General features: G+C 37.3%; 1 protein-coding gene across 1 annotated transcript in view; it reads right to left on the minus strand.

Annotated features, from left to right (window-relative positions):
* Positions 1-205: 205 nt before the first annotated feature.
* NR5A2 (nuclear receptor subfamily 5 group A member 2) overlaps positions 206-20,853 on the minus strand; it is an 82,678-nt gene continuing 62,030 nt past the window's right edge. The window contains exon 8 of the mRNA XM_015869514.2: positions 206-3,627. Coding sequence (XP_015725000.1) covers positions 3,380-3,627 — 248 coding nt within the window. The 3' untranslated portion in view covers positions 206-3,379. The remainder of the gene's footprint in view (positions 3,628-20,853) is intronic.

The raw sequence follows: 20,853 nt of genomic DNA on the forward strand, positions 1-20,853 counted from the left end.
ATTTTGCTTCATCCTACACAATTCCACTATAGCTGTCCGAGTTTTTGCATGTGCTGTTCTCTACATTTTTTACTTTTCTCTATGCATCAGGGTTTTTTTTTTTTTGAGCTCTTCTATGTTTTACATTTTACTCTCCTCTTCAGTGAAACTGTGCTTTGACCAGTGCTTCTTTTCGGTGGAATGATGTTAGTATAAAGACAATTTAAAAGTAGTCAGCATGGACATATCAATATTTATTGAAATACTGAAAAAAAAAATCCATTGGCGATGAGAAACTTCTGGCAAGAACTGACATGACAATATGTATTTCACCGATACAGTAGGAGAACTTCAACTTCAACAAGTAACTCACTGCACATTCTAAGAGTTGCATGGATTTAAATCCAAGGCAGCTGCAGAACATCTGTAGTACAAATAGTCAGACCTTACAGATTGTCTGTTTACAAACACAGAACAACTATAATAAACCAGCCAAAGCCAAAACCTTTGAATTTTAGTCTGCTTTTACTAATATGTCCTGTAATCAATAAGGCAGTCAAAAGCAAATGTCTGGTTACAAAGTAGTTAACAATTAACATGAGGTTTGATTATTTTTCTTTTTCTTTTCTTTTTTTTTTTTTTTTCTTTTTTTTTCTTTTTTTTTTTGTTTGCAAACTTTGGGCAATCAAATGGGATTCTTGGAATGACAGATATGAGCAAATATATGTTCATAGAATCATAGAATGGCCTGGGTTGAAAAGGACCACAGTGATCATCCAGTTTCAACCCTCCTGCTTTGTGCAGGGTCACCAGCCACCAGACCAGGCTGCCCAGAGCCACATCCAGCCTGGACTAATTACATGTTAGTTCATGTGAAATAGTTTCCATCAAATTGTGTGAAAAAAATCTACTCTCATACATCTTTATTTGAATTCTTTTGTCCTGTATGTGGATTATCATGCTGCAAATACAGCTAGTTACATTTTTAAAGCTTTTAACTTAAATATTCAGCGATATTCACTGTAGCATTTCAATAGCAAAAAAAAAAAAAAAAAAAAAAAAAAAAAGAAAAAGAAGAAAAAAGAGAATGCAAACACTTGAAATATGCTTTGTTTTTCTTTTAAAAAGAAAGTGAATGACCAAACTTTATACTGATGATATGTAGATATCACAGCCGCAGTCAATTGCCACCTGCATCTTACCGTCTGTTAATTTGGTTTGTTTGAGGGCAAATGCTTAGTCAAATAACATTGCCACACTTGCTGTGTGGGTTGACTATGGGGATGTATTTGGTTTGCTTTTGGCCAGTATGACACTGTGTGCATTCTGTGATTCAAGGCAGGCATCTAGGAGGTGCAGACATTGGGCTTTGCTGTGTTTGTACCCTATGCATGGACAGTATACAGGTGATTAAAATAACATGCTAACTAATGCAGATGTAATAATTAATGTCTTTGGTATACAGTGTGTGGATAGTTGGAAAAAAAAAAGAGAATGCACCTTTTCAAGTTCACATGAAATAGAAGCTACAACTCACATAATTTACAATAGATTTAAATAAACTACATTTAGGATTATGAAGATTTACAGACAATTAATCAAGTGAATGATTTAAATTTGTGAAGACCTTTGTGTGTCCCTGAACTATGTTCCACTAAATTGAAGACATGCTACAGTAAACACATATATTTGGCTTCTTCATTCTGGCTATATCTTAGATAAAGATGAAACCAACAAACAATAAATTAGCATCATAATTGTCTACAGTGGAAACTATCATATACAGTATAAATAAACTATTCAAAAGCCAGCAATCTTCATGAAAAAAAAAAAATCAAAGATTTAGGATTTTATACAGTTTCTACAAGTGATTGTACAGCTGATAATCTCAAAATTAAAGTCAAACTGAAGTCCCCTCCCACCCCACTGATTTTAGTGTCTCACGACATACAGTAATTAAGTACTGGTAAAATAATTACCAATTGGAAAGCAACATTAAGGAAATCACTGCTTTGCAATTTTATCACAGTTTTTTTTTTTTTTTTTTCTTTTTTCTTTTTTTTCCCCCACAGGACCTAAAGAATGTAAACACTGTGTTTTTGTTAATGTTGCAGGCTAATACTTTATTTTAAATATACGTTGATCCACATCTGCACAGTTACCTTTAAGGATAATGTAATAAGGCAAGACTTAGAACCGTGGCACTACATTTTAATACTGATACCTTCATTTGAACAGAGAGAGAATTGTTTGTTCTTCTCTAATATTTGTTCTGCAGCAGACTTTGGCCTACATAGACATAGCAGTATCACTCTTCTTTTTTTTGCCTAAAAAATGGTGTATTACTTAACTTAAAAAAAACAACAGTTTGATTAGATATTGGACATCATCTCATGTAATTTACTTGCCTGTTCTTGGATTGCTTAATGCATTTCTGCTCTTTTTTATTTTATTTTTCTTTAACAAGAGTATTTTGTGTCCTAGAAAAGGTTTTTGTCAAAGAAGCTGTCACTTTTGGTGGCTTAGATATATTCATTTTCTTTTTTTGGAAAAGGCCACAGCTACATAGCAGAGCCACGTTTTAGCCACTGTGCTACTGAAGTATATATTTGAGTTGAATATATATATATATATATATATAATTTTTCTTTTGCATATTTATCTTAGGTTTTTTAATGACAGCCAGTGACAGTAGTAGAAGAGGGATACTGCCTGATTTAACAACGTGAACACATAACGAAACAAACTTTAGAACACAGTAAGAATGCCAAGCTAACTTGATAACAGACTCTTCATATTAGCTATTTGCAGGCCTGAGAGACTGTCAAAACCAGCCTCTAGGGAAGTGGTGGCCATACTACCTAGAACGTGGCCTACGCCAGCTCTCTCTTACATACTGTTGAATGGATGCCACGTTGTTTATCACAGAAGTGTTGGGTCCTTGGAAGAATGATAGAAGATGGTGTAGATGCAGCTTTGCATCTATTATAACTGCTCTAGAAGTCCTGCTGTACAATGAAGGAATTTAGTGCGCTCAATTTCTCCACTCTCTTAGCTCAATAATACAGATCAGTTTTCCCCTAAATTTCTTCGTATTGGCAATCAGAAGTTAAATATACAAGAATCATTCTGTCCTTATTCATGTTGGCATTGGTGATAGTATCCACGTTTTATGTTTACTTCTCTCCAGTTTATAAAGTCCTATAGAGATTCCTTTGGGGATGTGTAGCATATGATTCACAGTTTGCAATACAAATACCCTGATACATCACTTATTTACTATTAGTATTTGATTATTATACCATTTTGCAAAGTCTTAAAACCACATTTTAATTAGTGTTGCTTGGAGCAGTTCAGAGTATATTTTTTCGTTGAAAGCAGAAGCTCTAATGGATATAATTTATGCTCTCTTTGCATGCAGCATCTCAATGAGAAGGTTATTACATGGGACATCTCCGTTCAGGTGTTTGTAGTAGAGGTATTCTTCTGCCTGCATACTGATGGCCCGGATTTCTGGTAGTCGCAGGAGAAGCTGCCCGAATTTGTCTGTTTGCTGTGGGTAATTACACATTGTGTAGTCCAGCAGAGCAGCATTCACTTGTTCCTGAACACCCTCCACAAGCTGGAAGTTCTCTAGGTTTTTGACATCTGAATGGTAATTAAAACAACAACAAAAACAGTAAGAACAATTGAGTTGCATTTTAATTACGGCTTACTAAGGCAACATTTTGCTAAATATTGTGGGTTTTTTGTATTATTATTTTTTTCCTCCTGACAAAAGCATACTCTACAAGCTGCTGAATATTCAGCAAACCCTTTTGCTCTCTTTCCTGGGAAAATGATCACAAAGAGCTTTAGCGGAGTGTCTTGTTGAAATTCTGCATATACCTCAAATCAATTAGACACCAATGGAGTCTGAGCAAGGTCAGCTCTTTTCATATCTTACAAAAAGAAAGGTTGAGGATTCCTAAAGTAGAAGACCGTGATATATTGCTAGCAAATGAGTCCCAAGAGGAAGCCCTATCTTTAACCTAGTATGTTACACAATTCATATAATTCTGTATTAATTTTTCTGACCCAAGGTGAAATCTGTGTCCAGGGTATGATGTAGTTAATTCTAATAAAAAGTGACAGGGTTCTTGTTTCTGTTTGACATTTTCTAAACGATTCTGAAAGCCTTTGACTTGTCTAGTCTATGTTAATGAACCATCTGGTACACTCCAGTGACTGCCAAAATAATCTTCCCTACTAGAAACTCTCTAAAATATATATTTCATTGACTAATGATCTTTATAAATTGAAATCATTGTCCTTTGGGGGGAATACCAGATAAAAATGGTGCCCTTTAGCCTGACTATGCTTTCTGAAATCCAACGTGCTAATTTTATTTGGTATTGGATAACATGGGTGCTTACATCAGTTAGCAGGCAAGATTTGTTCACTCTTCCTCTCTTTGATTATCTTCTTTCTGTTTCTACACAGGAAGTTTCAGCTATGAAAATGGCAGTCAGGGATAAATCACAGAATCATAGTCACAGAATTGTAGGGACTGGAAGGGACCTGTAGATATCATCAAGTCCAACCCCCCTGCCAAAGCAGTCTCCTAAGACCTGGTCGCACAGGTAGGCATCCAGGCAGGTCTTGAATATCTCCAGTGAAGGAGACTCCACAACCTCCCTGGGCAGCCTGTTCCAGTGCTCCATCACCCTTATCACAAAGATGTTCTTACACACATTTGAGCAGAACTTCCTATGCTCCAGTTTGTGGCTGTTTCCCCTTGTCCTATCGCTGTGCACCACTGGAAAGAGTCTGCCAATATACTGACTCCGTACTGTTTGAGTCCCTTTGTTAAATGTGTTTTGATGCTGTCTTTTGACATGTCTGAAGATTGCAGAAATTATTCCCACATTTGCAAATCAGACTTCTGATATAATGCAGAAAGTGGGAAGCAATCAAACTACTCTTGCTGGGAGAACTTACTTTGGTTGATGTTCAGTCATCTGTACCATAGTAGAGTACTGTAATACAGTTTCTTGTAATGCTAGAGCACAGCAGTAGAAGCATATGTACTCGGCTAACTCACTTCGAATTAAGACAAATGTGTCCCTATATGGATATTCTTTGAGCAAGGGAGAGGGGGAATTTGGCAGAATTTGGTTCATTGTAAATCCCAGCTTTGAATGGAGGGGAAATGAGTGTTTTCCTTTGTAAAATAGGAACACACTTTGGTTTCCCAATGCATTACACTGGAAAGCTGTGTAAGTTGGATCTAACTGCACCTTTTCCTAGAAGAGCTTTAAATAGAACTTATGGTTCCTGCTCATAACTGTGCTAGATTAAGAGGAAAATGGTTGAAGGAGGCAAACATTTTTCCTCAGGATCAGAGAACAGGAGGGAAGTCATGGTTCCCAATGGCAGAGCTGGGTAGCATGTACAGACTTGGAGCAGGAGGCTCTCTGCAGCATACTGTACTTGCTGCCGGCTACCCCTTTGCTTCACTCTTTCATGGGCTTTCTGCAGGGTGGATGGTTCCTTTCATCATTACTGTCTGCCTCTTTCCTGTCCCAGTTTTGTTCTGGAAATGACACAAGTGGCTCCCTGAATCAGATGCTGCTCACTTGGGAGCCAGGACATGACCTCTGCTTGAATTTTGCTATCTGGCGTTAAAGAATTCCCGAGCAGTACCAAGGTGATGATGACTGTCCGAGTGGAATCATCTGAAATTTCAGTATCCAGAGTGAGGGGAACTGGAAATTTCAGAGCTGCTGTGCATGGCTCCTGAGCTATTCACACTTATTTATCTGAAGTCTTTTTGCCAGTGTCTCTGGTAAATCGTGTTTTCATATATTACTCTGGATGTTTTCTAAGAACTGTTTATGTTTTCACGTAGGTACTTAAAACTCCTAAGGTATTTTGCAGGGAGTGTGAGTTGATTTAAAAGTTGAGTGTTGTAATTATGATTAGTAGATTACTTTCAGAGGCAAATTGCAATCATGAATGAATTGGCAGAACATAAGTTCCCCCAGAAAATATGGCCTATGTTGGGAGTTAAACTGCATTAAACAGGAAGATAAATTGTATAATGATTTCAGAATTAGCATGTCAAACCTTTTCCTTGCTAAAAATAACTTCAAAATAACTTTAAGCACTTTGGTATGGCAATAAAAGCATTAGTCAGATTTAAAGATAAGTACAGTTAATATGAACATTAAACAAAAAGTAGTTTTGGGGCTTGTATGCCACATCCAGCCTGAGGAAATGCTTTTAATGTATTCCTGGCATTTGTGATGAGAATCGGATGTTTGTAAACAAGGTTGTTTTAGTTCATCAGTCTGAATGCAAGGAATTTTCCTTACTCTTTCTATACTGAATCGGAGTATTCATGGTCTAAGTGACTACAGTGTCGGACATCATTACACAATTCATCTGTGTGTTGATCTCTCTGGCAGTGCAGTCTTGACAGAGGTGGTATGGAGGCAACCTGATGACCGGTTGTGTCTTTTGAGTGAGGTCCTTGGGGCATAACCAAGATTGCCAATTTAGTACTTAGATGATACTGATTTTATCTAACTACAGTTTTATTTTTGTTGCGGATGTTTCTCATGTGCTTTGGGTTTGTTTTTGTTCTTGACAGTTATTATTTGACTTTGGCTAAAGGTGCTTGATTTAGTTTTTCCAAGTATTTCCTTTTTGATAAGAATCCTTTGAACGCTAATGAGGTAAACTGGCAAAGCACCAGGTGATGCTGATGTAACTCTGATGAAGTCAGAGCTGTATAATGAGCTTGAAATCTGCTGCAGATATACAACACATCAGTCTTTTGTGCTTTCGTGTAATTCTTCGCTCCTGTCTGCTTTTTGGAATTGCAGTGTCTCTTACCAATCTTTATATTGGTTAGTAACAATTAAAGTACACATGTTTAAGCTTAATGCAAGAAATAATTTTCCAGGGTTTAGACACTTGTAAGTTAAATGAGTAGGAATAGTTCCCCCCCCCTCCCACCCACACACCCTTAAATCCTAGCAGCTAGAAAAAGTGTTTTGTGTTGCTTACAGTAAGTATCAGTCTCTTATCTCTTCTACTTTATTCACTCAGGGACTAATTACGAACTTTTTACATGAAACAGCCTTACTGCAAGCTCACAGTGGGGCGCACATCTATTTCTATCCTTATTGGAAAGTAAACCCTTAGGTCTTCTGGAATATATTATATGTTTTACAAGAAATAGCAATTGCTTTTCTGTCAAACAAAGAATGTTTTGTTCTCTATAGCTTACTTTTGACGATTAAGACAAAAACAGTATTATAGTGTGTCAGGATCTGCTCTGCACTTACTATAAGAATGTGCTACTATTCCTGCAAATCTCCCAATTTTGATTATTTTATACATCTGCTATAAAGCTGTGTTTTAAGCTGAAACTGCATGCAACATTCAGACCAACAAGAACACTTCTGCATATTTTTGCCAAAAATGGGTCTGGTCTTTAGAGGGGTAAATATTGAGGTTTCAGAGAGGTTTTCTCCCTCTCATATTCCAAACATGAAATACTGAAAATTTGGTGGTGTATTAATCTGTAGAGAGATTCTTTTGGTCTGGGAATTCTGAAAAGCAAAATGAAAGAGAATGAGAGATTTAAATCTGAAAAATAGTAACTCCTTAGGAGCAGCATAAATACATCCCAGAGAAAGCTGGTTAAATTTTTACTGCACACACATTTTATCATGTGCCTTGTCTGTGTAAAACAAGGAACAGATGCACACACAGATACATCAGCTTCCACTGTGGATTTTGCACCATTGCAAATTATAGTATTGCAAAGGTGAAATAAGGTTAATGTTCAGGATCCTCTGAAGGTAGAAGTCCTAGAAGACTGGAAGTGGGTGTTCCAGGCAGAAAGATTTGATCCCAGCCCAAGGCTCATCTTCCTTTCCTTGAAAGGGCACAGCCCTAGCCACGTAAGGAGGCTAAGGGATGTTATTAATACCCAACAGGCCCCAGTGCTTAGCAGTTCTTTGGAATGGTCAAAAAAGTATAGATAAAATATGATGTTTCCTAAACTCTGGCAGGATCTCTTAGCCAGGATGTCCTTCAAGCTCATCTCCAAGAATCTGGTCTATTTTTTTTTCAGCTGGACTGGAAACATTCTTGGTAAATTTTGGTATGTGATAAAGAAATCTTTGAGAGCAGGAGTAGTAATGGTTGATAACTGCTAGCTTGAAAAGTACTCATGATTCTCTGTAGTTCAAACAACAGCAGCATAGCACATCTGCCATGAAAGCAGATATACAACATTCTGTGTCTAAGTTTTCTTGACAAGCAGACTACGATAATGAAGGAAGATCTGTGTTAAAGGTGAACATTATTATTATTGCAATTATTGCAAAATTCCCCTTGATTTTATTAGAGCTTGTTTGTACTGAATATTATTTACTTAGGAGGCCTGGGAAGCAAATTATTTTAGATGTGTTTATTAATCAATTGTAAGGCGCAATACTCAGCACTTCCCAAAACTTGAAGAAATTTTACATTATAGCGACTGAGGTCACATATGTCTTAAAATTCTCAACTCTGAAGTAAATGCATTTAAAACTTTTCCTGTTTTTAAAGGGTTCTTTCTCTGGCAGTGGTTAAGCTGTAGCAGTGTAAAAATTTATCTCTGACTATTTATGAGGGTCATAAAGTAATTTTCATCTTGAGTTGAACGTAACATCAGATAATGAGCACACTGTTTTGAAAGTCTTAATTAAATTATTCTGTAGCAATGTTTTTAGTTCGTAGGTAAGTGTTTGGCAAAATAAAATGTATTTGAACGTTAAGAATAAGATGCTAATGAGAAAGGAGGCTGTAATTCACAGTCCAAATGCTATTCCATCCCCCATATTTGATCTTGGTGGACTTTGGGTTTGTTTCAGAACAATTCAGAAATCAACTAAAACGTATTTTGGTGTTATTTCACAGTGATAGGCTTCTTTCTATTGGTATTTAAAATATTGAGGCATATTTTTCACTACCAAAAAGACTACAAAATGACAGATTTGTACTGAGAATATCAGTTTCTGATCTCTATTAGGTCCTATGTTTATTTACTTCATTAAATAATTGTATAATTTCTTTTGCTACTGTTAGCTCTGCAATGAAAAAGGAACTAGGGATTACTTATCTGAATTCTCCTTACAGAACTATGAAAATATTTTACTAAATTTCAGTTGTTTCTGTTCTTGCACTCTCAGTGAAGTCAAAGAACGAAACCTGATTTGATCTCTTCAATCTTTATGACTGGTGTAATTACTGACTGAGTCAGCACTCAGGAAAATAAAACAGCTTGACTTTCAGCAACTCAGGCTGAGAGTTTACTGACTTCAAAGTTAAGCAAACAAACAAAATCTCCACCTGCTTCTCATCCTGGCAACGCAGGAATGAACATCCTTATATGTTTCAATTGACACACACGTGATATGGTAGTCACTGAAACACAGCAAAACAGGATCATGTCAGGCCTCTTTCGGAGTAAGAGCTACTCACAAGTCCTGAGCCCAAGTTCATAGGCAGCAGTACCTGTAGATGTGAAGTCCAGTGTTTCGCACTGGGGCTCACGAGGAAAAGCAGGACTAGGTACATTGGCTGTGGAGAGCCAATGGGGAGAGCAGGTTACCTCAGAGGAGACGTGGATGGAGCAGATATACAAGATTCAAGCAGTGGCTGTACAGCAAGTGCTTTATTTTAGAAATGTCTTATCTGAAGGACAACGTAATTTAAAAATTACTATGCCTGGAGTTTATTTTCTGCTGATATTCCAGGCTTATCCTTACACTAGGTGAACTATGGAGAATGTGCTTAACTCTTTGCCCCGCCTAGCTGGGACTGAATGCAGCCTGGTGGTATTTTAATCCATGCTTAGCATTCACTGATGTAATTAGGTTCCACATAAGAGAGATGCTGTTGCTTTCTTTGAAGGTGCAGAAGGACAGAAATTTCACAGAATCTTGGGATCGCTGAATCTGGAAAAGACCTCTAGGGTCTTCAAGTCCAACCATCAACCCATTTCTACTGTGTCCACTAAACCATGTCCTTCAGTGTCACATCTACATGTTTCTTGAACAACTTCAGGGATGGTGACTCCACTGCTTCCCTGGGCAGTGTATTCTAACACCTGACCTCTCTTTCAGATTCTTTTTCCTAATATTAAGCCTGAATTTATTCAAAGAAGAAAGTGGAGTCTTCCAGTTCTTCAGAGGGTGATTTTAGTTATTGCTGGCTACAAGCTGTTCTTTCTGGAGGTATGCCCCAGTCTTTGGGTTGAAGCTGTAGTGCTGAGAAAGATAGAATGCAAGGGTTTAAACCCAAATTTATAGCCTGGTTGCAAGTTGGTGGTGAGACACACCTGGTCCAACATGGCTTTCTGGTTCCTGCTTTCAGGATTGTTTGTGTTTTTGATATGATGACTTTTAAGTTAGCCTGCAGATCAGTTCTAGAAAAAAGGAGTCAACTCAAGTCTCTTTTTCAGGGACAAGTTCTATATAGCCGTGATTGTATTTCTATGCAGGTATGTGTTGATAAGCTGGGGCTGGAATGATTTAGGGAAGATTTCATGGATAAACTAAGAGGGAACATCACTTAAGACTAATTTTTCCTAACCCCTCACCTATTCCCAGGTCCTTAGTATATGCCTGGGCTAGAAATGACTGTATTTCTAATATTCAGTTGGAATAAGCACAGCTAAGAAAAACAGCTAAGAAAATAATTATCATGATATCAGCGGGCTTCAATATATACATGTTTAAATGTGGGCAGACCCGCAGCCCTACCATTAGTTTCATATTACACAGTGATCAGAGAAAAAGCATTTCGTTTGAGAAAACGAGAAAATAAGAGTTATCATAAGAATTAACAAAATAAGAATAAACAGAAAATGTAATGAACCAAGAGGTTTCCCAAGTTAATTTCTGAAACATTATTTCAGTCTTCAGTAACGCATGAACAATACAGGATTGTTGATATTTTAAAGAAATTGGCTGTCAGTGTCTACAATTTGTAGGGCGTGAATAGTTTAAAATGTCATAAATATTTATGAAGTTCCTGTGAATGGTGATAGGGGCATCATACAAAATCCTTGAAGTTATGAACTGAGGCAGAAAGGGTTCTGTGTGCAACTTGCAATAAATGGCTGTGCAGTATAATGGAAAGAGGAGCAAGGAGCAGTCTGGTGTTTGGATGAGAAGGCGCTGAATGTGCAGAAACAAAACGGAATGAAAAGTTTAGAAATACGCTTCCTTTTAGTTAAAGTTTGCTTTTGCTTAGACATTTTCAACTTTTATGAATTATTAGATCTGTATTTTGCAGTCATGAGAAGTTTAGACGTTATCTATCTTTTTCCTCCTTATTCCTTTTCTGTTACTCGAGTACTGCTTAAAATAGGAGTAATGGAGCAGATGAATCTCAGAGGTATTTCTGCTGCTGTCGCTTGAACTCCACCAAAGGGGAGTATAGTCCTAAAAGAAGTAGTATAAATATTTTCTGGAAAAATATTCTATACACATTTCTACTGAGGTTAAAACACAGAAGTGCAGCTGCCACTGAAGCCCTTTTGAGTAGCAGGCTCTATCCTTTTATAAAGCCCATCTGTCTCTATAGAGTATAAAAAATGCATGATCATAAAAAGCAGTGCTCCTTAGGGGAAAAATCTCTCTGTACTAATCTTGTAGTCACTTTACAAAACAGTTTTTAATCCCAAATTTGCATTTGATTTTCAGTCAGGAACTTTTGTGGTTTTTGCAAAGTTTTCTTATTTCATTAGAATAAGATATGAGGTACAGTTTGTTCAGGTGGCAAGTCCAGACTATGAATAAACCAACGTTATCATATGAAAGAGAATTAAACAGGCAGATCCAAGTGGGGATATATTAAGCCAAATTTAAGCTCCAGTAGTTGAATTTAGCCTGTACTAGATGTCTGGTTTGCCTCAGGATATATTCAGCTTTTCAGCTAATCGACTGAGGAAAACTGCCTCAGGTATGATAAAATTTACACGACAGCTCAGTCGAATAGTTCTTGTTATAAATACTAGCTTAAAGGCATTCTTCTGGTCTTTGGGTTCGCGACTGTATTTGCATTTAATTATTACATTGCAAACTTTTTTGAACTTGATTAAAAATATTAGGCCGGCCAATTATATTATTATAGTGGTTTATAGGTAGGAGCAGAAATTCATACCACCTTTTTACTACTTGGTGAATTTTCTTTGCGCTTTTCCTTCTGTTTATATCCAGAATCCCACTGGAGTGGAGGCTGTTACATTGTCTTTTCTTTAAAAGAGGAAAAGCAAAGGAGTTTTAGTGCTGTTCTGCTCGGAGGGGTACAGAACGATACCATAGATCTCTGTCAGTGTAATCAGAGAATAAATTAGAACATTAAGTCCTCTGCCTTATTAGAGACAAGGATCAGAGTGATACACACATCCTATCTTTTTTTTTTTCCTTCAAATTTTGGTTTAAAAAAATCATCAGTAAAATAACTTCTTTTTTATATTTTTCTTTTGAAACAATCTGAAGCAAAATGTCATTCATTTATTTGCTCAATGCTGAAAGCCCTATGGCAGAACTACAGTAGAAATGACTTCTTTTAGCCAAACACTTGATTTTTTTTTACTTGGAAGAGCTAGAATCCACTGTTGATATTTACAGCTGTTCACTACATAAGCGTTAACACCAAACTGCAGTTTTGAGGTCCTTGGCACATTTAGCTGTTGTCCTCTGTTTCAGTTCCACATAATTAGTGTTGATAAAAGATTTGCAAGCTTAGATGTAATGTGTTGATGAGTTTGGTTTCTCTCAAATATTGTCCTGCATTGTGTGCTGTGTTATGGAAGAGGTTAGTCTAAGGAAGCCCAAACAGAAATATCTGCAGCTATGGTGGCACTCTGTGATGCTTCTCATCTGAGTCTCCTGATACTTTATTTGATTAGGTTGTGGATTTTGTCTTCACTGCTTGCTCTCTGGAAGGATTTTCAGTTTCAGATTCACCACAACTGAAATCAATGCCCACTTGTTGAGGGCAGTTGTGTCTAGGCCTTCCAGTGCTGTGCAAAGCAGGGTGTTTCCCCACCTGCAGGTATTTCTTGATGGGCAGGACTGAACTGTCATTTGGAATGCAATTTCTATTTTATTTCTCATTTTTTACTACAAGATTTCTGTGTTGCTTTTGCAGTTTTTCTAGTACTGTTTTGGATTTCTTTCCTTAAAGGTTAATTTTCCTAAAATTTATGTCCAGGGCAAGAAACGTGGCTTTCCTCTAATCTTGTGGCCATGACAGATGATGTCGCGGAATGCAGTTCATGTAAGTACACATGTGCATCCTCATGTTTGAGTTTCATAGCAATGCACAGGTTTTCAAACTGTAAGGTATTCAGCAACAAACTGTGCGTTTGTAGCTAGAGAAAATCAGCACAGTCTCCAAGAGCCAAGGTAACCACTGACTCCTGCAGCAGAGCCCACCCTGCAGGAACAGTGCTTGATGATGCCAATGGTCTGAACATGTTCAGAGCAATGCCTGTTAACAATTACTTTTGTTCTTGGCATTCCTGGTTTACCTTCATTAATTTGAAGTTCACGTGTTTCCACTGGCAAATAAACTTATTGAAACCAAAAATTACACTTCCCTGTCCCCCCCCAAGTGAAAAGTTTTTCTTAGTCCAGGCACAGTCCAAGAAGCTCAGAGGAGTATGCAGCCATACTGTAGTACCTTTTTAATCTCTGCTCTGTTTGTGAAATTAACACAGATATTGTTGGCCTGTTCACCATAATCAGTCAATGTACTTGATATAGTCTAGTTCAATCAGAATTAATACAATTCTTACTACTTCTGTTCAGCCAAACATAATGAGCTTATAGTGAAGGATAGCCCAGCAATATGTTATTTTGATATTCATTTCCTAGGTCAGCTGGAGATCCCAGCACAGAAAAGACAAATCAAGGCTGACACTTGGATAAAAAATCACATACTTGAAAAACTTGACGTGGAATCCAGTGATGTCAGAAATCCTACCTATTGGATGCTTCAAATTCAGAAATTCCTCATTTGGACCAAAATAACAGGCATTTATAGTGTACCTTACTGCTGGTGACTATTTAACAGCTAGGTGCTCTCACAGCATGGTACTCTTTATGTGCTCCGTAATGAAAGTTCGCTATTGATTTTTCTGTAGCAGCTTGTAACTATTATAGTTGATACATCAATAGAAAAGGAAAGCACAATGTTTCATAGCAGGCAGAAAATCAGAGAATACATGATGCTGTGACAGTAAATCATGGCATAATCTCAAGAATTGATAGATTGTTACTGCTAACTTGAAACCCATGGCTTTCTGTGAAAAGGCCAGCCTATAATCGCCCAATACGTTCTAACAGACTGACTGCCGGTAATAGTGGTAAAGGACACAACACAATGCTTCATCTTCAGAATAATGGTTTCCACGAGGCGAGTTGTTTTGTTGTGGTGGAATTCATTTTGTGCCGTACCACAGAAGGAGGGCAAAAGAATGGTTTGAATGCAGTTTCGATGAACAGTTAGAGGTTGTAGGGAAAATGATGCTTTATTTTCAGGAAAGCGGAGAAGGGTTATGTTTGAAAAGAAAAAAAAAAAAGGTAGAGAAGTTGTCATTAATTTTTAACTTGCAAAAGTCTGCAGTTAGTTGAAAAGGAAACACAAAAGACCTGATTATTCTTGAGATCAAAATATTGGAGCTGTTCTGTCAAGAAAGGCAAATGCAGAGAAAATAACTTTACCACAGCCGTTTCCAGCTCCACAGCATCCTGAAAGGGCACCAAAGGCATGTAAGTAATTGAAAGCTCTTTTAAGTGCCTGCTTCTCTTTGCCATGTTTTTGAGGGGCATGACACGCTCAAAATGTTAAGGTATGCCTAGTGAGGGTTTAACAGGAAAGTTCTTAATTGCTCTGTTCTCTCTTTACTCCCTGGATCAACTCTGGTATTTTTCTACAGTTTTAATTTATTATGGGCTCTTACTTTCCTCTCTCAAAACAGAAAGGGAAGAGGAATGACAGGTAGAAGTGAGCTGGCCAGCTGGAACATGGTGGGCAGTTGAGAGGACTCCTGTTCTGCAGTAGCCTCTTGGCAGTGTTCCTCTCTGAAAGAATACTTTCAGTGTGCCTTACTGTTTTCCAGCACTTCTTTAGAGAATGTGAGCATGATACCTGTCCTTTTCAACCTTGCCAGTTTCTTCATTCTCTAACACCAAATGTCTCCCTGGAGAGATGCTCATAGACAAGAGGAAATGACTTTCTCAACCTTACCCATTCAGCCTGTCTCAGGCTGAGCATGAAGAACAGCGTTCTGTTCTGGGATATGGTTTTTCCCTTACTGAAAGACAGGATAACATCATCTGTCTCATCCTGAGCAGTCCACTGATCTCTTACAATCTTTGGTGGTGGGAGAGGAGAAAAATACTGTTATAGTGTTATTCCCTGTTCTGATGCTGAAATTCATCTCCTTCCTGAGATTTCCCTTCATCTGGCAAGCAGAGGTATTGTGCAATGTATTTAGGATATTCATCAACAGGGGATGATTCTAAATGTAAGATTTTCCTAATTAATCCTTGAATAATATTACATAGTGAATTCTTAAAATTTCCTTACAAAAGTGGCTGTGTGCAGACAAAACTTCTGGAAGCCATGTGGACTGCTTTCTGACTTACATTAGATTTTTCAGTTTGTCCCATTCTTGATGGCTCTGCAAAGGCCCAGAGTAGTAGGGAGAACCTCTGCTCTATGAAGTTCATCCAGCCTCAGTAGTGGCTTTGCCAGAGCCTGACGAGCTGCAGTTTTCGCTCCCCTCCCCTTTCCTGCTGGCGTAAGTCAGTGGGACGTGCTCCAAGCTGTGAGCTTGGGAATGAGTGTTTCTGTACAGTCCCCTTCTGATGCCCAATTCATGATCACAGCTGTGTTCAAGGCTGACCTGTAAAGTTGGATTCTGATTTTTTCTTTCATTGTTTCTTTCCTGTTTGCCACTATTTCCTCCCTCTCTCACTTGGCTTTGATCACAGTTCTGTGGTTTCTCTTTCCTTCCTGTCCTTTTCCCCCTTCTAGGTTCTTGTTCTGCCCAGGTATCCTATTCTCTACTACTGTTCTTCCACCACTCTTGCAGTTCTTTCCTTCTCCTGGCTTCTGTTTATTTCTCCTACAACTAACTTTCAGTGTTTCTTTGCTGAGTTTCAGTTCTCTCTTTTTCCTCTCTTAGAGACAATTGCTTCTGTTTCCCATCCAGTGTCTAAGCTGGCATAAGCGTCAAAGGAATGAGAGAAGGACAGGGGAATGGGGCACGTGTCTGCAGTGTGTCTCCAATGAATGGCTGACAGTAGCAAACAGCCTTTCAGGTAAGAGTCTTTGCAATGTGTGTTTTCCTTTCAGTATAGAAAGTATTTCATAAGTTACAGCAATAGTCAAGTGAATTTTGCCGTTGCATTCCTTTAGCATATTCCTCCCTCTGTGAAGGATTTAAGTATATGTCCAAATGAAAAATATAGAGTGGTCTCTATTAAAATTAAGTGTATTCATTCATTTATTTAAATATACTCACATTTAAATGCGCTCAATGGGTGATTCCTGGAACCTTGTCTAACAAAAGTAATCGCTGATGTAAAGTGCTTATGCCAATACCAGCTAAAAAAATCTGTGTAATGATATATTTGTTACATCTAAAATACATTCAAGCTTGTATCTTAAATGTCTACTACGTGTATTGAAGGTTGGACAAAAATTCCAGAAGTATTTCCAAAGCAGACACAAATGTATATGTGAGTTATTTGCAAGTGATTTTCCCCCCTTGTAGGAACCGTTTAAAAGCCATTGTTACCAGTATTCTATGAACATATTAGAAAGTGTAAAAGTGCACCCCAACTGGGTTATTCTGAAATCCCCACTGTCTGCACACAAAGGCAGCAGCACAGAATGCAGATACTGCTTCTAATTACTTGTGAGATTTCTATCTAACAAATATATGACCTAATTTTCTCTCAAGCATCTGATCCTTTTGTTATTTCAGAACCTTCTAATATATGCATTTAAAATAAAATAAAATAAAGGAAAAGGATGATGGTTAATCTTATTTTCCATGGCTTGCAACTGTGAGACAAAAAGGCAACATAAACCTGTAATGATCATATTGGATCAAGCTCATGTCTCAGATAATGCCTTTGTACTCAGCAGTGGACTTAAGAGTCCACAACGTTCATTGCATTTTGTGAAATAAAATCAGGATAAATCAGAAGTGATTATTAAATTTTCTCTATAATTTAATGTAGTTTGTAAAAAAAAAACAAACAACCCAAAGCTTTAATCAACCATGAAATAGAAGGCTCTCTCAGAAAATTCTACAAGAAGTTTATCATTCATGATTTTGACATCCAAGGATGAGACGAATTACTGAAAAATAATTTCTTAAAAATACTGGTTTAATTCAGAACTCTAATAAATAACCCCAGTTTTTATTTATGTACGTGTAATCTGTGTTTTATTCACAAGAATAGTTGATCAGACATTTCATCAAGAAAGATTTCTGTACTATAGCTGCTGCTATGACTTCTTTCATCCTGCCTGCACTATGTTTGAAACCTGCATGGGAGGCTGTACAACTAAAACCTGTCAGCTCCATGAGAAAGTGTTCTTAGGAGCAAAGGTCTGTTTATCAGAGTCTTCACTCCATTCATCATCATTTAGCGTCTCTAAGAACTTTCAGGGACTGATTTTTAATTGTTTGACTGTGCTACAGATTTTGACAGATAAAGAGAAGGGAAGATGTCTTTGCTTTTGTTTCTCTAAAGAATTCAATAAAAACAGAGAAATAAAAGAACAGGGCAAAAGGAAATCTACTTTGTCCTGCATGTTGCACACAATGCTATAGTTCACTCCTGAAGATACTGTTTTTGCAGTTTTAGACACTGGCATGAAAATAGAGCAAGGTACTCCTGTTATTTCCAAAGGAAAATATCAAATTTGCTCAAAACATATTCCACATACTTTAGATCAGGTTTATTTAACTATTGTCTTTGGTCTTTAGCTTATTTAAACAGAACTGTTTTCATTTGGTTGTACCATACATAGTATCTGTAATACTCTGGATTTCACCACTTTTTACAAAGATTTCTCTAGTTTTCATTTACCAGATAAAGTAACTCAGATATCATATAAAATTCTTCTGAGCTGCAATAGTCTGTAATGGAGATTGGGTAAAGCTTGTAAAAAGAGTGAAATTGTGAGAATTTGAACTTCTTGCCTATGAAATTTGCTTTCCCTGATGTGGGTACAAGAAAGGACCCACATAGTTGTTGTCACTGCCTCCTTCAACATTTTGTTCAATTCAAGCTGTACATCTCCATCTAGACAGTTTGTACATTATGTCTGTAATTTTCTATTGAGTTATGTCATAGTAATCTAAAGAACTGTTCGTCTTGATTTCTAGAAATGGAGCCTCCATTTTATCCTAAGATGAGATCACCCGAAAGCCAGTGATGTTCACCTTTAAATAGGCCTACTTCTAATATAATTGATCCCAAACTAATACAACATAGTTGATCCTGTATGTTTTAATAGACTTCCATGGACACTGCACAAAGGCTATATTAACAAATTTATTAACAAATACCATGGTATTAACAAATACCATGTAGTCTCATCATATTATGTCTCAGTTACCACAGCACTTCTTCCTTTGTCCTTGGGAAACATCACTTTCAAGACTTTCTTCCAAACGCACTGCTTTGCTATCTTTGCATCCTCCCTTTCTCTCTGCTACCTCAGACACAAATTGTGTTCACTGTGTTCACTGTCGATGTCCTGTAGCTGTTCCTTCCATATTTATCATCAACCGTTCAGCACCATGAGGTCACTTCCTCTTCTGGCTTGCCCTACAATGCCATCTCTGTCTCACCCGCACCCTTTCCAGTCAAAGCGCCTTTCTGCTTTCTGCACTCTGACTCATGCTGAGTTGGAGCTCTCCCCAGCACTCTTGATCTACCTACTTCATATCTACTCTCAAAGCTTTTACTCTGTCATTTAAGAAAGGTGACCCTGGGCTGTAGATGCGTTGGAATTGTCTCATCTCTATATTCTCTTCCAGTTCAAGCCTAGCTATCACTGCATATGTACATCACAAACTTTAAAGGAATATAGGCTGTTAAGAATTCCTCATCAGAAAATTAGGAAATGTTATCCTACTAAGAGTTCTACTCTGAACAACGAGTTTTTCACAGTGAAAGGATCCTCCTAGGTAGATGTCTCATTTTGTGTCTCATTTATGTCTCTGGTGTCACTCCCAGCCTTTTTGTGGCTGGGGAATTCCTTCCAATAAGTCTTCTATTTGAAATACTGTTAGTACAGCAAAAAAATAATTAAGAATCAAAGAGAGCAAATATTTTGTCAGAAACTAGTATATGGAAAAATGTACTAAAATAACTCTTGTCTATTAGCCAGCTTTCAGCTAATAATAAATTATACTCTGTCCCTCCCTTGTTATAAATACATATTGATTAATTTTAAACTCTGAACTTCAGAATGAGTTATATCTGGTCATTGCTAAACTGCTTTCTTCACTAAGGGGAAAAAAAAACCCTCAACACCTATTATACTGCATTTAATTAAGACAAGCATCAGCTTTATGTACCATTATTTGCTTCTGCCAAGTCTCAGTGGCATAAATATTGAACAGTCACATCTCCTGAATACTAATTTATTCTTCCTGAATTCCAAAGGATTACATAAAGTTCAGGAAATGTTTCTTTGCCAACATTATCCTCAAATACTTAATGTAGATAAATATGAGGTTAGGATATGAGCCTGAATTTAACAAGTGTGCGGAAACTGTTTTTCTAAATTTAAATGTAATGTGGGGAAGCCTGGAGGACATGGCTGAATGTTGATTGTACAGAACCCCTTGACTGCATGTTCGTCAGGTACTGTCTTAAATATGCTTGTCAGTGCACTTCGGATGAGTATAAAAAAACTGTCAATGGATTTAATAAAACCATCTCATAATAACAATACAAGTATAAATACATACTATTGATAGTGTATGTATACGGTCAATTGTGAAAATGTTTGTATATTTACAAACTATGAAAAGTATAAACTGCTAAAATGAGCATTTTGGCCTCAGAACTGACTGAAGACTTAAGACAGTCTTCAAGACTTAAGTGTTGCCTTTCACAGGAATTAAGAGGAAAATCAGTTAGTGAGGATCGATCTGTTCCTGGATGAGTGTTCCACGTTGGACTTGCACTGGCTTGTCAAAGCAGACTTTGTTATGCTATACTTTGCATATTCAGAGCACCCACTTCTGACTGAAAGATTGGAAAGATTTGCTAATTCTTCTTACCCAAAAGAAATGGGTATGGAGTATTGTCTGGTCAGAGTGGATCTCTGCTGAACCGTTAAGTGACTGGTGTGGTTTGTCTGAAAATCGAGTTGTTGTTTTTTTTCCTTCTTTCTTTAACGAAAAGGCCATTGTTTGCTGCCCATTGCGATTAAATGTTTACCATTTCTACAGGTCCACAGGTCCCTCTTGTCTCACATTAAGTGAGTTGTGAGATCGATAGTGGCTCTGCAATTATTTGCCCATTGATAAAACCTTCATTTCTTAAATGAAGTACATTTATCTGTGTCCTGACAATGATAAGAGAGCAGTACCAGTCAGCTGCTGCCTACTCTAGCATTTAGCTCCAGGCAGACAAGTGCTTGGATATGGGTCAAATGATGTCTAACTTTCTTCATATTGGCATTTCGCTTTATAAACTGCTTTGATGGAAGGTTTGACAAATCATCCTTGCTGCTTTCAGATAATAAAAACTAGCAGGACAAATGGGAAGTTTT

Source organism: Coturnix japonica, chromosome 8 (assembly GCF_001577835.2).
Source record: "Coturnix japonica isolate 7356 chromosome 8, Coturnix japonica 2.1, whole genome shotgun sequence".
NCBI classification, from domain to species: Eukaryota; Metazoa; Chordata; class Aves; order Galliformes; family Phasianidae; genus Coturnix; species Coturnix japonica.